Below are 17,533 nucleotides of genomic sequence, written 5' to 3'. Positions count from 1 at the left end.
AAAAAAATATTAATCCAATAACCAGAAGCACTGGGGAGTCAGAGCAAAGCTGCAGCCACTGCTGATTTCTCTTGCACAAAGGTGTTCACGAGGCTGCAAATCTGCATTGGGAGAGGATGCTTGAAGATCTAATACTTTGCATTAGTTTAGAATAATTACTAATAATTACTAATAATTAATATTTMATAATAATTAATAAAAATWCCAAAGAGGRGCCCAGTTCCTGAGTTCACAGGAGCTGGTGACAGCACACACAGCCACGCTGGTGAAACCTGCAGCAATTTCTCCAGAATTGCCTTCAGCAAAAATCCTCACCCAGCTCCAGAATAACCCACACACAAATATTCCACAGAGCAAAGGGCATTTCCCTGGGCCCAGACACAGAGGAAATTCAGTGGGGAAAGGAAAGAAAGCTTGGATTGTTCAGCTTTTTAACTTCGTCCAAAATGGTCTTTACCTTCACCCTGAGTGTGGCACTGGCACTGCTGGGGCAGCTCTGGGAACCTCAGGACAGGGAACTGGAGGGGCTGGAGCGTGTCCAGGGCAGGGAATGGGAATGGGAAGGGTCTGGAGCCCCTGGAGGGGCTGAGGGAGCTGGAAAAGGGGAGAAAAGAGAGAAAAGAGGGATTGGGGGGACCTTGTGGCTCTGCACAACTCCTGACAGGAGGAGGCAGCCGGGGGGGTCGGGCTCTGCTCCAGGGAACAGGGACAGGAGGAGAAGGAACGGCCTCAGGCTGGGCCAGGGATGGTTTAGATTGGATATTTGGGAAAATTTCTTGATATTTGGGAAAATTTCTTGGATATTTGGGAAAATTTCTTTCTGGAAAGGGCTGTGCATCCCTGGCCCAGCTGCCCAGTCCCCATCCTGCAGGGATTTCAAAGCTCTGTGGATGTGGCACTTGGGGACACGGGGCAGTGCTGGGCACAGTTGGCCTCAGTGACCTCAGAGAAGTTTTCCAACATTAATAATTCCGTGATTCTCTGCTCAGTTCCTCCCAGCAATCCCCTGCCAGACAGACCAACCCCAGCCAGTGCCCCAGTGTCCCCCAGCACTGGTGACACTGGYTGTGCATCCAGAACTGTTCCCCTCCTCAGCTGCCCCATGGAAACCATCACTGAAAACCAGGAAAAACAGGAAAAAAAACCATAGGGGCAGGCAGGTGTCTGGGAAGGACATAATGAGCTTGGATATGGCCAGAGCACCTCAAGRATTTCATCTTCAAGGTCTGAATTCCACAGAGAGGAGATTTCCCTGCCCCATAAAACCAGTACATTCCCTTTCCTGAGATGGATTTTATCCCACCCTTCTCCTTCCTGAGGAATTCAGGTTTCTTTTCCCAACTGAATCTCTCTCAACCACTGCTCACCTTGATTTTTTTCAACTTTGGCATCAGTGGGAGGAGTCTCAAATATTTTAAATATTTATATTTCCTCTATTGAAAAAAAACCCCACACACAGAAGGTGGGTGGTGGTCCCCTTGCTCCTGTTCAGCCAAAATCCCAACCACGTTATTTTTGCTGTGTCTTACACTGCTCCCTGGTCCTTGTCCCCAATTATCCATCTGCAAACTGCGTGACAGATAAATCACATCCCCCAATTCAGGAGCAACTTCAATTATCAGATCACTGGAAATCACCAGCACACCTGAGGGGTGAATGTGRTTCTTTAAGCTCTTGTAATTTCATCGTTGGCAAAGAAAAATGGCTTTGCAGTGAGCTGGGAGAAATTAGGAATTTATCAGCCCGAAGTGCTCAGATGAACAAGGCAGATACAAGTGTGGAGTTCAGGTTTGGAACACAGCATCACACTCAGCACTGATTTTTTTTTTTTTAAATTTTGTGTGAGGATTTTGGAACAACCACCAGAAAGTCGCCATTAAATAAAGAAGTTATTAAATATATATACAGATATCCTATAAATAGAATTCAAGGGCCACATTAAGGCCTTGCTGCTGCTCAAGTGCCAGGTGCTGCTCAGAGCACCTGTAAAATTCAGGCAGAGAGAGAGAACTGAAAGAATCAAACTCTGGCTAAGGCAAATCCTTTAAACAGCAGCTCCCAAATGCCAGAGCCAGCCCTTGATCCAGCCCTTGGGTTTGGGAAGAACATCCTGGAAACTGGTAGAGGCCATTAATACAACAATGGGGTAGAATCAGAGGAGCTGGAGAGTGGAAATGGCTGAATATTGCAGAAAACTGTAAATAAAATTATTATCTGGGTGTCTACAAGTGCTTTCTTCTTGCTCAGCAAAACCAAAAAACCAAATGGAGCTGCACTCAAATTATAGCCCAGGATGAGGAGCCYCTGCCCACACCTGCCTGGGTGCCACCACCTCCTCCTGCTACACTCCAGTGCTGGAATTTCCAGGAAATTCCTCTGGATAACGGCCTTGATAATAGATATGAACCTGCCTGCGGTGCCTCAGCATCCCAGCAGCTGGAAAAACCAAATCAYTCCAGCACAGCAGCCTCCTGTGAGCGAGGAGCTGCTGGCACAGCCTGTGATTACAGGCAATCGCAGCAGAGATGTTGGAGCAGCAAATTCAAAGATGTTTCTGAAGTCCGGGAATAAAAAAATAAAAAGTTCTAAAAAAAACCCAAAACTGAACACAAGGCTGAAAGAAGTCTTGGAAGCAAATTCAGATGGAGAAGGGGAAGAAGGAAAAAATGACTGAAAGTGTTCAAGGATGGGATGGACGGAGCTGGAGCAACCTGGGGCAGTGGGAAKTGTCCCTGCCCATGGCAGGGGCTGRAWTTGGATGAGCWTTAMRGTCCTTCCAACCCAAACCATTCYGGGATTTTAGGACTCTTATTACATCAGAGAAAATGGGGAGAACAATCAAGGATAAGGCWCTCCCTGCCCAAGCCCAGCCATGCCTCATTAGGGTTTTTTTTCTCCTCAAAAAGAGGTTACCAGGTTAAAAAAAAGATGCTGTATCTGAGGTGTTTGTGGGAAAGACAGGCCCAGCCGTGTCTTTTGTGGAACAGTGCAGATGTTTTCATTGGGAATTACAGTGACAGGACAGGGAGTGAAGGGTTCAAASTGAAAGAGRGGAAATTTAGGTCAGATTTACAGAAGGAATTCYTCCCTGGGAGGGTGGGCAGGCCCTGGCACAGGATGCCCAGAGCAGCCCTGGATCCCTGGCAGTGCCCAGGGCCAGACKGGATGGGGTTTGGAGCACCCTGGGATAGGGGAAGGTGTCACAAAATGATCTTTAAGGTCCTTCCCAAGCCAAACCATTCCAGAATTCTGTGAGTCCATGCTGCAGGATCCCCCTGCTATAATGGGTGGACGTGAATGTGGTCCCTCACACGCACCCAGGGTGTTTCCCTGCACCACCCTGAGCTTCACAAGTTCCCTGCAAAGGCTGTGGATGAGATGGGCACAGGTGGGGACCCCGTCCCTTCCGAGGGATCCCTTCAAAGCCATCCCACRGGCACTCCCCGTTCCTGGTTATCCAGGCAAATTTGAACCTTTCGAGGTGAAGAGCTCTCTATCCCATTACCCGCCATAAAGACCATCTGCTCCCTTACTCCCTGATTAAAAAAAATGGTGCATGCAGTGCATCATCCATCCGAATTAATCCAACTCACTTTGATGAGTGCCTTTTAGACGAGGGGAGGGCAAAAAAAAAAAAATAACCAAGTCAGGACAGATCTGGGAATTAAGTCAGTTGGGGGGAAGCTCCCAAAAGCGCGCTCCATCCATTTTATCTCATGCACGCGCCTTATCTCTTGGAGCGGGGCGAGCAGGAGCCAGCACCGAGGAGTCTGCGGCGCCGGCTCCCGGACAAAGGGCCGCTATTGTGGCCGGCCACCCTCTCCCGGTGCCCGGCGAGCCCTTCCCGGTGCCCGGCGAGCCCTTCCCGGTGCCCGGCGAGCCCTTCCCGGTGCCCGGCGGCCCTCGCCCCGCGTACCTGAGCTGTCCATGGTGCTGCCGCCGTCGGCGCGGGGCTGCGCCTGCTGCTGCTGCCGCCCGGGGCTCCGGGCCGGCCCCGCCGCGGCCCCGCCGCGCTCAGCGCCGCTGTCCACGAGCTGCAAGGATTCATAGCCGTCACTGCCCGGCTTTTTCCGGTAGCTCCCGAGCAGGCTCATGGGCGAGCCGGGCGCACCGGCGGCTCCGGCGCCGCGGGAGGGAGCAGGGAGGGAGCGGGGAGGGAGGGAGGAGGGATGGAGGAGGGATGGAGGGACGGAGGGAGGGCACGGCGAGCGCTCCGGCCGCCCCGAGGGGAGGGGAAGGGCGGGCCGGGCCTCGTGGCCGCCCCCCCGCCGCCGCCGGAAGCGGGCGGGGAGGACGCGGCGCCCGGCAGGAGCATCCTGCGGTGGGGGAGAGCGGCCGGGCGGCTCCGGCCTCCGCCAGCGCCGGCTGCTGCGAGCCATCGGCGAGCTCCAGGAGCTGCCTCGGCAGCGTTCCGTTCCCCGGGCTCTTATCCCTGCGTTCCGGCGCGCTCATCCCTCCCATCCCGGCGCGCACATCCCTCCCATCCCGGCGCGCACATCCTCCCATCCCGGCGCGCACATCCCTCCCATCCCAGCGCATCCCTCCCATCCCGGCGCTCCAGGGCTGAGCTGCACCCGCACCGCGCTGTTCTGAGAGCAGGGACTGACACCGAGACCTTTGTGTCACCCCAAGGCGAGGTGCGTTCCTGCCAAGGTCACCGCGATAGGGGCTGGCCCGGCCCGCCCTGCGGCCTGCTGGCACAGCCTCCGAAACCCTAAGGAGCCTCCGAAATCCTAAAGAGCGTCCCCRGGCCGGCTGACACCCGGCTGGAGCTGCATCCTGGTGGGATGATGCATCARCATCCCAAGCCCTGGTTTGTGCCACTGCTGCCTCAAAACTGGTGGCTCCAGCAGTGCCACCGACTGCTAAAGCCATTTTTGCTGTTGTCACCCATCTATTTTTAGCTGTTCACATGAAAACAGGCTCTGGACCAGCCCAGAGTGTGGCCTTGGACACCTGGTGAGCTGGGCCTTGCTCAGATGCAGTTTCCAGCCTGGGCTTGTGCATCATAATTTCATTTTGCACAGAGCAGAGGAACTGAGGGATGCTCCAAAGGAAATGAGCACCATTAAATCCTTCTAAGTGGATTTCTTTGTGATTTAAGAAAACTAAAAGCAAAAGAAAGCCCTTAGCAAACAGACATGAGTGTACAGAAAGGAAAGTTCTCTGCTCAAAAAATAGCCCAGGTTTGTTTCTGAATAAGCAAGGCCAGGCTGGACAGGCTTTGGAGCACCCTGGGACAGTGGGAGGTGTCCCTGCCATGGCAGAGGGTGGCACTGGATGAGTTTTAAGGTCCCTTCCAATCCAAACTCTTTTGGAATTCTCTGACTCAAACCAYTCATGCAGCAACACCCAAACCCTGAAATATCCCTGGCTTCAACTTTGCTAAAATTCCCTGCAGCACACTGGGGCAGCAGACATCTGCTCCAGCCCTACCTCGTCATGTGCTGTTGTTTATGTAACCCCTGCTATTTCATGGCACCGAGCAGACAAGGTGCATCTGTGACCCAGAATTTCCCCAGAAAAACCCCGAGCAGCAGAGACAGACTGAGCTGAGCTGACACGAGCAGCAGGAACAGCTTGAGGCAGGGCTGGGGYTGTGTTTTTTATCCCCTCCCTGCTCTGGCTCTGTGTGGAGAAATTCACGGATTGCAACACTGAGCCACTCCCTCTTGGCACCCACCAGCAGCAAGTTAATAAAAGCTAAATAAACAGAATTTCTGAGCCATTTTGGGTATTCGGAGCTAACCTGGGTTAGTGGGAGGTGTCTCTGCCTGTGGGAGAATTGGAAAATGGGGTTTTTGAGGTCCTTTCCAAGCCAAAGCATTCCAGGATTCTGTGATCTTTCCTAGGGATCACATCTGTCAGTCTCTCCCAGTTGGTCTAGGATCAAACAATTCCTGTGCTCTGGGATAAAAAGGGAAATTTGGAGGATGGAGGTGATTTTGATTTATTTTGCTTGCTCGGGTAAAGCCCAAACACATCAAAGCAGGGTCTGAGGTGGARGAAGCACATGGAGGCTCTGTGACAAAAACTTGAACAAAATTCCATCTCCTCAATCCAGCAGGCACTCCCTCACTGCTGAGGAAAAAAAAATTCTGGAAAAAAAAATTGCTGGAAAAACAAATAATTTCTGGAAAAAAAATTGCTCCTCCCTTTTGAACCTGTTATGAATTCCTTTCTTCCCATGTTTGTCCCAGCTTTTGGGGACCACAGCTGTCCCTCCACAGAGGAATCAGCCCAGCCTGGAAAAAGGGGGGGTCTGCAAAACACAGAGGGACAGAGCAGCCACTCCAGGGGACCCTGGGGCAGAGGAGGATGAGGAGGGAAGAGGCCTCGAGGTCCCTCCTTTGCTTGGTACAAACACCAGGAGATGGGATTGGGGAATCCTATGGGATTTGGGACTTCTCCAATGGGAAGTTTAGCTGAAAAGAATATTATAATATAAAATAAAATGAGAATATTATTATATACAATTTTAGAAGAATATTATAATATGAAATAATATTAACTTCTCCCTGTAAGCTGGGCTAAAGCAGGGCCACATGGTTTCTCTATTTTGGAAATCTACGTATCAAAAATGCTGTAACACCAAAAAACCACAACCAAACTCTGAACTGCACGTGACTTTGAGGAAGAGGAAATGAGCTGCTCAGAAATCTTCATTTGTTGAGCAGTGGCTGRTGACAGGTTTGAGGTGCCCTGATGGAGTGGCAAGGCTGGCAGGGCCACGAGGGCCAGGGAGGTGTCAAGGACGTGCTGAGGAGGATTTTGTGTTGCTCAAGCCTTGAGAGATATAAACTCTCCCATCCCTGACCTTGGGAAAAATTGATTTGCCAACCTCTGGCTGTTTATCCATGCCTGGGTTGTAGCCTCTCCTGGGTGAGGCCTCTCTTTGCAGTGATTGAGCCCCAACTGTCCTGAGGTGCAATTCCATTTTCCTCACCTCTCCTCCCATCAGCTGAGCAGCTCAGGTACAATAATGACCCATTTCATCCATATCACCCCCTGAATTAAACTGGGGAGGGTTGTTTGAATTGCAAACAGAAAAATTAAAATTTGAAAATTGAAAATTAATTTAATACCTGGAGCAATACCTTTAAAACTGCCCATACTCAGCATTTGTTCCAAAATTATTCCCCTGGGAATGCTGAGTTTGTGTAATCCCCTGGATGTGGGAATGGTGTGTCCATGCCTGGAGTGAGGAGCTGGCCCAGCCTGCCCCTGAGTGGTGGGATGGGGAAAACTGGGATGGGGAAAACTGGGATGGGGAMAACTGGGATGGTTTTTGGGGATCCTGGTGAACACAGGGGCATCAAATGATCCAATCCCTCAGTAACACCATTCAGGAACTTCCAAACTGGCTCTGCCTCTCTCCATTCAAAGAGCAAACAAACCCCAAATCTCTGACAAAAAGCAGAGAGGATTCTGAGCTGGGTTTAGGTGCTAAACTCGATTTAAACTTAGCAGAAGGAGCCTGGAGCCTTTGCTGCAGTGAAACCCAGTGCTGGCTGGCAGCTGGAGCGTTCCACTGAGGATGGATACTTAGGATGGATTTAGGATGTGACAAGAGTTCAGCTCCCTCAGGATCCCTTTTCCCATCTTTTCCACCCTGGCAGAGCACAGCCYTTAACTGTGCAGTGCTGTCTCAGCGTATTTTTTATTCTGTGCTTTTCTCTCTTGTTAAAACACTGTCAGGGATGATCCACAACTTACTGATCCCAGCCCAGGACTCGCTTTGGGAGGATTCAAGGATTTGCCAGGCTCCTCMGGAATGCTGAGCCTGCCAAGGGCTGTTGGAGCTGCTAAAAATGTCCAYGGTTCACAAAGAAACAGGAGAGAGGGCTGGGAAGTGGATCCATAAGAGGCCATTAAATAGGAAATGCTGGCTCAGGAAGTYCCCAGCCTGCAGAATGTTGGAAAATCAGCGGCTGCACAGCCATTCACAACCAGGTATTTTGGTCAAAATCCGATATTTTGCGGCCTAACTGCTGTTTATTCATCCTTTCCCATTCACTGCGAGGCGAGTGGTTCAATCCTGAGCAAAATCTGGGCACTGGGTGTTGTTTGCACTGGAAAATGGCTGGTGGGGAGAACGGGGAGGGAAATTACACAACCGAGTGTCACCGTGGGGACACAACTGAGTGGCACCGTGGGGCTGCAGCCGCTGCGGATGCTGAGCTCAGGGGATGGAAATGGATGGGTCGTGGCTCTCAGGAGCCAAGGAGCCCTCCCTGGAATCTGATTTTCCATGAAAACAGAGGGAAATGGCAGCTGAAGGCTGYTCCCAGTGCCATCCCTGCACTTTGGGATGGATGGGATGAGGGTTTCCTGGGGGATGTGCTCTCGCTCCGAGCCTCGCTGTGCTGGATTGTCCTGGATGTTTCTAAAACGTCACCAGGCCTGGGATGGGGAGGTACAGCAGGGTCTGAGAGATTGGGAAAGTTGGCCAGAAACCCAACACAATCCCACTGCGGGGTTCTGCCTTCTGCCAGGATTTGGGAGCACAGATTTTACATAAAACTAACACTAAAAATGATCTTGGGAGAGCTTTGCTGTTGTGGCTGACACAAACCAGTGAAACCTGAACCACAGCCCCTGCATCACCCCTGACTGGGGCAGTTTGGGGTCAGGATTGTAACTGAGCATCCTTTCCTAAAGGGATCCTCCAGGAGGGTCTGACARACTCCACTCCTGCTCATGCTCTCCYAGATCCCAGCTTTAATCCAATGGTGCTCTGAGATTTGGGAAATTGTTCCAGGGAGAGAACAATTGGTGTGGGAAGAGATTTCACCTGGAATGGGTTGTCCAGAACAGCCCCTGGATCTTTGGGAGTGTCCCAGGCCAGCTTGRAGCACYCTGGGATGGTGGAAAATGTCCCTGCCATGGCAGGGGTGGSAATGGGATGAGCTTTAATCCCTTCCAACCCAAACCATTCCAGGATTCCATGGYTGTGGATGAAAATRYRRTGGTASSGGAGGAACCAGAATCCTGGTCCTTGGGAAAATCCCACTCCATGAAGCCAGGTTGGGATCAGGATGGGATGGTCCCTTCCCCTGTGACCATTTCCACCAGGACAGACCTGGAGCCCSATCTGGGAATCTCTCCTGGGATTCCTCCAAGGCACAGCCTTGGAAAAACCCCTTGGATGCTCAGATGGAGAGCATGGGGCTGCTCTGAACCACCCCAGTAATCCCAGCACGTGCTCCCAGTCTGGGAACTGGGTGTGGATTAAACCCCTTCCCAGAGCTGGCAGGGTGGGAAAGGARTCCCACCCCTTGCAGAAACTCAGCCTCAGAAAACCCTGAGCAATGCTCTTCCTGCAAAGTTTTCCATGAAAGTTCTTACTTGGAAAAAGAATTCAAATGTTTTTTGGGGTCATTTCTTTTATGTTTCCAGTCATGGTCTGCAAAAGGGAATTAATTCAAATTTTCCTGCATGRAAAAAAACTGAATTGAGAGGATTTGGAGCAAATCCTACCCCTGGTCTCGCTCTCCCTGCCTTGCACCCCCAATTTCTCCATCTCTCCCATTTCCAGCCATAATTCAGGGATCTAAACCATATCATTTCCCATCCTTATTATTTCTGGCTGCTGAAGACAAGGAGTTATTCAGGAGAAAGAAATCCATATGTTGTTTGTGTCCATCAAACTAGGCCTCATCCACTTTTGAGACTGTAAGAGCTCATAAAATATTGTTTCTAGTTCATTATAATAATACTAAATTATTACAGTTCACTATAATAATACTAAAATTATAGTTCACTATAATAATACTAATAAAATTTATAATAAAATATTAAACCTATAGTAAAAATCAACCTTATAGAAATATTAGTGGTAATTACTGGGAATATTTATAATTTCATATAAATAATAAATTCTTATTTATAGCCTTTTAATCAGAGAGGTTCCCGTGGCTGCTTTATGCACCCCTGAAGAAGCCTCTATAATCCAATTTTTATGGGAATTACAGCATCCCTGTCTGCTACACCCACAGAATTCTGGGATTTCCAGAAGGTGKTCCCAAAAATCTGAGAGCTGTGGGATGTCAGCAAGGATCAGGCCCCCGGGAGCAGCTCTGGTGGTTTCCAGCATCTCCTGATCTCTGGATTATCTGGAGCTCATGGTTGGCCTGGATGATCTCAGAGGGCTTTTCCAACCAAAGSTTTTGGGATTGTGGGATTGTGTATGGAAGAGTTCCATCCTCTGCCACATCCCTCTTGCGCTGATGGTGCCAATTCCCTTCCCAAGGTGAATCCCCTGAGCAAAGCTGTAGTAAAACACAACCTTTCGGGGCCAAACCCAAACATCCCAACTTCCCCCCCAAAACCTGGACAAAACCTCAGAACACCAACCTCTCCACCCTACAACCCATCATCTCCTTTCTCCACTCACCCCCACCATCTTTTCCCAGCARAGCAGGAGGGATTTGAGCAAATCCTTCCCCAAAACCGCAGCTGGGCGGGCGGCGGGTGCCGCGGGAGGCCCGGGATTAGGCTGCAGCGGGGATTAGTCGGGTCAGCAATTCCACACCGCCGGCCAGAGCCCGGCTCAAGGACAAACCCGGTGCCTCCTTAAGGGCTGCGGCCACTCCGAAATGCTGCATCCCGCGGCCGGGAGCGTTCCCGGGATCCGAGCAAGGCGGCTGTGCCACGGCTGGCTAAATTTAGAGGCACCGGGCTTGCCGTCACGCCGCCTGTGCCGCCGGCATCGCGCCGCTTTTATTTGGTTTATAAATTTATTTTTTTTCTCTCAGGGAAGGCTATGACTAAGAGAAATCCACAGTTGGAGGGATGGCAGAAGATGGAGGCCCCGTTCCAGCTGCGGGAGGAGAATAAAGTCGGGAGTTTTGCAGACCTGAGGGGCTGCCCAGAATATTCCTCACCCTCCTCCTCCTCCTCCTCTTTCTCCCTCTCCTCCTCCTCCTCTCCCTGGCGGTTCCCAAAACAATCCTATAGTAACGCCAGTCCCAAATGCAGCAGCCAGACAGGAAATTTGGGCTGTTTTCGAGGGCGCCGAGGGGGGTTGAACACCTACCTGGAGCCGTGGGGAGCAGCGAGCTCCGCCGGCCGCCCCGTCCCCGCCGTGCCCGCCCGGAGCGCCCGCCTGGGGCTGCTCAGCAGCGCCGGAGCCGMGGCGGAGATACCCGCATTTACCTACGGCTTCCAGCTCTTTTTTGGCCTGAAATGGGATTTTTCAAGGCGATGCGGCTCCGTGTTTGCCTCGGCACAGCGGAGGGGGGGTTGAAGGTCAGCTTCCCGGCGGATTGGCAGGGAAAGGCTGGGATCAGTATTGGATGGCAGCATTGCTGGGCTGCCATCTCCGCCAATCCCCCTCCTGCGGGAGGTCCGGCTCCGGCCACGGACAAGCGACACTCGTTATTTTAAACCCGAAAATCCCCTTCTTTYCATTCAATACGCCCGGAGAGCTCCCAGCCAGCCCTAAAAGCRCAAGCCCCTATTTTGGGGTGCAAGRAGAGATGTCCGTGTCCCCATCGGGGACCGCGGAGCCGGCGCAGCCCGCGGTTAGCAAACCCTCCACGGCCAGGTGCACATTCCCAAATACCAGCAGCTCTCCTTCCCCGCCCGGCCCGGCAGTTTGGGGTGCAATCCCTTCCCTCAGCCYTATTACATAACCCCCGTAAAGCAGGGGATTCGCTCCATCCCGGGCTGCCAGCGCGCCTCGCCGCTGATTACTCAGCACAAACGGGCCGTAAACAACATCCCCAATTCCCTCGCTCTGCCTCTCGCTGCTTCTCCAGAGGCTCCGGGAAGCTTTTCCTTACCTTTCTGCTCGGCCCCGTGCATGGTGCGGCTGCCGGGGGCGGCGGGGAGCGCTGCGGAGCGCGGCCGTGTCCCGCACGCCGCTGCTCCGCTCGGCATCCGGCGGCGGGGCCGGCTCACGCCGCTGCCTGGGAACTGCGTGCCGCTCCCGGGTTATTTTTGGGATTACAGACTCAGGGAAGGATGGGGATGGAGGCAGACATATCACATCGTCGAAAATGTGGCCTGGAGTGGGATCTGGAGTCTGCAGGGTTGAGCGGCGCAAACCTCACCCACGGGTTTTTTTTTTTTTACTTTCCCTTGATTTTTTTTTTTACTTCCCCTTGATTTTTTATTTTTTTTTTTACTTTCCCGATTTGAAGGATTTTTTTTTGGTTATATGAAATATTACATGTTTTTCAGAAATATATCTCAGACATCAATTTTTTTGTTTTAAAATCATTAAGAAGAGGGTATACATATATATATATAAAGAGATAATATATATCTCATATTTTACAATGAAAACCAAATTTCAAGTAAAGCCTTGATATTTTTTTTTTCTTTCCCTCGATTTTTTAATTTTTTTTTTTAATTTTCCCTGGAGAATGCTAAGTGCTGGATGGGCTCAGCAGGGATGTGAAGTGTCCAAGCTTTGCAGCCCCAGAATTGGGGCAGATCCAGGCACACCTGGGGCACTTTCCTGGGTACCAGGCAGACGAGTGATCCTATAAATATGGGWTTGGACCCATGGAATCATGGAATTGTTTGGGCTGGAAAACACCCCAAGGTCATCGAGTTCTGCTGTTCCCCCAGCACCGCCAAGGGCACTACGGGCCCGTGTCCCCGAGTGGCTTTAAATCCCCCCGGGGATGGGCACTGGGCAGCGGTGCCAGGGCTGGACAGCCYTTTCCATGCAGAAATCTTCCCAATATCGCCCCTCACCATCCCCAGTGCCACCCGAGGCCGTTTCCTTGCCATGGCAGCTCYGCTGGGGTCAGGCTTTAGGATGGGGCCGTGTCCCCTGTGCCCCCCCAGCTCCCCCGATGGCGCTCGGGGCACTCAATCCTTTGATCTCCGCTGGATTTTGGCTCGCATTCCTCCTCTTTTTGACCTCCCAGCTTTTGTTTTCACWCTGAGTTCATTTTCCAGCTCGCACAGATATTTTTCCTCCTTGAATTTCTCTGCCCTTGCCCCCGGAATTGCCCGCAGGCAATAACACATCCGTGCTCCTCCTCCCCGTTTTCACGACCCTCAACCGCGGCATCGCCCCCATCCCTCCCGCCAGCCTCTCCCTCCTCCCGGGCAGCCTTTTCCCTCTTTATCATCCCGTTTTCCCACCCTCCGGATCATTCCCGACGCTCTGCTCACTCCAAACAGGGAGTGCCCCAAGCTTTTATCCGGGAATGAAATTAAAAACAAAAAGCAAACTGGTGCCACTGGGAGGAGGCCCTTCAGCTCCGGGAGTTGAATTCTCGATTGCAGCCGCACGTGGTGGATTCCCCGGGGCACAGGGCACAGCCAGGTCCTGGTGCTCCCCAGGGCTTTTAGCAGGGAGAAGTGAAAAAGGAAATCAAAATGATTTTATGGGTGAAAAGTGGCCCTGCCCGTGAAAAGGGGATGGAATGAGATGGGCTTAAAGTCCGTCCCAACCCAAACCGGTCTGGGATTCTGCGGCTCTGAGATTCTGAGATTCTGAGATTCTGGGATAAGGATGGGAGGAGTGAATGGCTGCATCCAAACTGGCTTTTTAACCAATATTTTGAATTATATCACATAATGAACCCAAACATCTTTGCTGTATCCAAACCCAAATCCTGCTGGGTTTTCCATGTCCAGGCAGGGATGCTCTGATTCCTCTTCTTCCTCCTCTTCCCCTTTCCTTCTCCTCCTCCTCCTCCTCCTCCTCAGCTCCTACAAAGGAACTCCAGGTCAACCCTGCCCTGCTGCCTTCACAAGGCACAACACACACGGACACTGCCGGCACAGGGATCAGCAGGAGAAAATCTTTATTTACATCTTTAGAGCAGTGACACAGCTGCAGCAATTCACCGGGAAGAAACTCCGGAAAAAAAATCTGGGAGAAAACTCCAGGATGAAAACTCCAGGGAGAAAACTCCAGGGTGAAAACTTCGGGGTGAAAACTCCGGGAAGAAAACTCCGGGTTGAAAACTCCGGGAAGAAACTCCGAGGAGAAACTCTGGGAAGAAAACACTGGGAAGAAAACTCTGGGAAGAAACTCCGGGAAGAAAACTCCAGGGAGAAACTCCTGGAAGAAACTCCGGGGAGAAAATCTGGGAAGAAAACTCCAGGGAGAAAACTCCGGGAAGCAAACACTGGGAAGAAAACTCCGGGGAGAAAACTCCGTGGAGAAACTCCGGGAAGAAAACTCGGCACGACATTCCAGGGAGGGAGCGCCTCCTCCCTCCCTCCACACAGTATCTCGGGTCGGTACAAAATTGCTGTGGCTTTACAAAAAGTTTGGGATTCACAGTAAAATACCCAAGGGGAGCACGGCAGGGGCACAGCGAGGGACAGGACCCCATCCCTGCTGGGATTTGGTCTCGGAAAATGSAACAAATCCGGTAGAAAAATCCATCCCGAGGGCTGGGTGCATGCACAGCCCGGGGYTGAACATCTCACACAGGGCTGGAAGCCTGGAGAAGGCATCTGCAAAGCCTGGCCTGGGCTGGGCTCCCTAAAATTCTCTTTTCAGGAGGAATTTTGCAGGAAGGAAGGATGAGACACAAGGACAGGGCAAGGCAAAGCGGGGAGCAGCCCTTCTGCCTGCACTCAGCCTAAAAAATCGCCCAAAATCTCCTCCCTCCTGCCCAAAGCTGTTCCAAAGAAAGCAGCACGCAGGTTTTGGCTATTTCTGGATTTGTGTCTAAAACCAGCCCAGACCTTCATCCCGGGATCATGGGAAAATCCCAAATCTTGCTGAAATAGGATTTCRGTGCCGGCTGGAAGATTTGCGGCCTCTCAGCACGGGAACAGCGAGGGCATGGAAAGGCTCTGGGGCAGCACTGAGAGCTGGCAATCCCTTGGATTTCCAAAGCTGGAAAATTCCCACCAGGAGCAGGATGGGAGCACTCTGGCTGTTCCCCCAGCASGGGAGGAGCAGGAGGGATGTGGACAGCGATCCTATTCTGGTTCCATTCAGGACAGCACCAGGACAAAGCAAATTTTAGGGGATCTTTGGATGCTCAGCTGGGGTAAATAAACCCAGGGAGATGCCAAAGTTCCATACATGGAAAAAAACCCTAAAAAACCGTTCATTGTCCTTTCCTGCCTCTCTTAAGCACCAACAAACCCCCAGCAGCAGAAARGTGCCCAGGCTGCTCTGGATAATCCAGGAGGTGCCAGGCAGTGCCAGGGCCCTGCCCTCCTGTGAGCCCCCCWGGCAGGAGCAGCATTCCCTGCAGATCCACAGCTCCACACAATTCCCAAAAGGCGATGCTTAAATTCAGCTCTGGTTTTTTTTTTTTTGTCTTTGAACTTTTACAAATATACATCTTGCTTTTTTAATTTTTTTTTTTCCTTAAATATATAGCTTATAAAATAAGGCAACTCGAGGAGACAAGGAGAATGTCCCCATTGCTCGGGTACTGCATCCTACAAAAAGAAGATTTTCCAGTTGAGGATTTTCCAGGCCCCAAAGCACTCCAAGGATGCTGGAAATCGTGGGAAAACCCCTGGATGCATCCCAAGGAAGGAAAGGTCTCTGGGATTTCATGGGGAGGGGGTCACTTTGCTGGGGAATGCAGCAGGAACAGCTGAAGGGACCCCCAGCCAGGGGACCTCAGGGACAAAGGCAGCACAGAAGATGGAACGGGAGGATTTCTCCCCAAAACTGAAGCACACGTGGAGATAAATCTTTGGGAGAAGCTCTGAGGACATTGCTATCCTGCAGTATTGAAAGCTATAAACAAGGAAAGCGCGACTCATCCCCAGCCCAGCCCCTGCTCAGTCTCACAGCATTCCAWAAAATCCTGGAGAGCAGATTTTAAACCAGCAATTCACCTCTCCCTGCAGAAGGAGAGTTTTACGTCCAATGTTTTCCCTCTTTTGTGTGTTAATGCTGGGAATGTGATCCTCACACCTCCCAGCTTTGTTTCCACRCTGCTCCTGAAATTCCCACTGGGCTGAGTGTTGCTCTCTGGARCTTTGTTTCTCTAAGAAATACATTTAATAGAAAATAATTTATAGGAAAAGCCCTCGGCCTAGAGAGTCCTCAGCAGTGAATGGTCCCGTGGAGCAGCRGGATGGCACATTGCAGGCTCAGACAGGGGTTGGGGGCTGGCGAGGGATGGCAAGGACACCATGGCAAAGCTGTGTAAACCTGGAATGGTCACCGCCCCAGTCAGCATCACCAATCCGTGATGGAYCACAGGCAGGAAAACTCCCTAGCCCCAAAAGAGGGAAAAACCCCTTATTCCAGCAGGCTTGACCTTATAAACAAAGATCTGATCCTGGTGTGGCTGTACCCACCGATGTCACCCGGTTTGGGATCACCCACCCCCAGCACAGCCCTGGCATGGTGCTGGGACCCAAATCCATCCATGGAATTCCATCCTGGCCCTCGGCACGAGCTGCTCAGTGCTCCTCGTCCGGCAGCACGGGCGGGATCCTGCTGGACAGCAGGGCGTACACGTAGGGCCAGATCTTGTTGGTCTCTGTGCCCGAGAAGGAGTGCAGGATGCCCCTGCTCCTGGAAAAGAGGTGGGAGAAGGGTCAGCTCCAGCCCATCCCGAGGACAGCGGGGTGCACAGSCAGCCTGGAGCACCCTGGGACAGTGGGGGTGTCCATCCATGGCAGGGGTGCAATGGGATRGGCTTTAAGGTCCTTCCATTCCAACCCAAACCAYTCCAGGAGTCGGTGATTYTCCCTTTTCCCCTGCAAGGGCAATTTTGCCATAAATTTTGCCATAAAAACACTCCCGGCACTGCTCCCTTTGAGCAGTGGATTTGCCATCCTGCAGYCATCCATCATTCCCGAGGGAATTCCATTTTCCCAGGGAAAAACTGTCCCACAGCACCAGGGGACAAACCCTGGAACAGCCCTGTGCTCCCAGCAGATCCAGCGCCGGAGTCTCTCCCTTCTCCCACCCTTTGCCAATCTCCCCATGCTCCCACTGCCAGAGGACAGGGATGGATGGGGGATTGGGAAAGAATTGTTGGGAATTGGTTGGGATGGATTTCCCAGAGAAGCTGGGACTGTCCCTGGGTTCCCAGGAGTGTCCAAGGCCAGGCTGGAGTGCCCTGGGACAGTGGGGGTGTCCCTGGGGTGGCACTGGATGGGCTTTAGGATCCTTTGAGGTCCCTCCACCATCAAACCCCTCAGGGCCCGGATGGGATTTTCACAGCCTGGACCACCCTGGATTTGTGCCAAAATACCCAGCAGGGGAAAAACCCATTGTGAAACTCAGCGAGGAGCCTTTGTGAAACCCTCCAAGAGGAGCCCATCCAGGGCCAGGGCTCGGCCCCCAAACTGTCCCAGAGGCTGTGCAGGGGTTCTGTGGGCATGGCACAAGCAGTGCCAGTCATGCCTGGTGCCCATGCTCACCCCATTGTCCCCAGTGCCCACGCTCACCCCATTGTCCCCTGTGCCCATGCTCACCCCATTGTCCCCGGTGCCCACACTCACCCTATTGTCCCCAGTGCCCACACTCACCCCATTGTCCCTGGTGCCCATGCTCACCCCATTGTCCCCGGTGTCCACTCTCACCCCATTGTCCCCAGTGCCCATGCTCACCCCATTGTCCCCGGTG

The 17,533-nt window shown here is 52.2% G+C and overlaps 2 protein-coding genes across 5 annotated transcripts in view; both read right to left on the bottom strand.

Annotated features, from left to right (window-relative positions):
• Positions 1 to 11,999, bottom strand: part of DNAJC6 (DnaJ heat shock protein family (Hsp40) member C6) — a 42,173-nt gene extending 30,174 nt beyond the window's left edge. Inside the window, exons 1-2 of one of the 4 annotated variants that reach the window (XM_057385951.1) lie at positions 11,787 to 11,999; positions 3,917 to 4,034 (exon numbers count right to left, since the gene is read on the bottom strand). In XM_057385951.1, the coding sequence (XP_057241934.1) occupies positions 3,917 to 3,929 (13 nt within the window). In that variant the 5' untranslated portion in view covers positions 3,930 to 4,034; positions 11,787 to 11,999. Of the gene's footprint in view, positions 1 to 3,916; positions 4,110 to 11,038; positions 11,278 to 11,786 lie in introns of those variants that run through there. The other 3 variants (XM_057385953.1, XM_057385952.1, XM_057385950.1) reach the window with 3 other exon arrangements.
• A 3,706-nt stretch (positions 12,000 to 15,705) lies between these two features.
• AK4 (adenylate kinase 4) overlaps positions 15,706 to 17,533 on the bottom strand; it is an 11,385-nt gene continuing 9,557 nt past the window's right edge. Inside the window, exon 5 of the mRNA XM_057385954.1 lies at positions 15,706 to 16,474. Within this exon, the coding sequence (XP_057241937.1) occupies positions 16,360 to 16,474 (115 nt within the window). The 3' untranslated portion in view covers positions 15,706 to 16,359. The remainder of the gene's footprint in view (positions 16,475 to 17,533) is intronic.

Source organism: Malurus melanocephalus, unplaced genomic scaffold (assembly GCF_030028575.1).
Source record: "Malurus melanocephalus ecotype Western Australia unplaced genomic scaffold, MMel_1.1 scaffold_891, whole genome shotgun sequence".
Lineage (NCBI taxonomy): Eukaryota > Metazoa > Chordata > Aves > Passeriformes > Maluridae > Malurus > Malurus melanocephalus.
The sequence above is the reverse complement of the archived record's forward strand: the minus strand, read 5'-3'. Positions and strand labels throughout refer to the sequence as shown.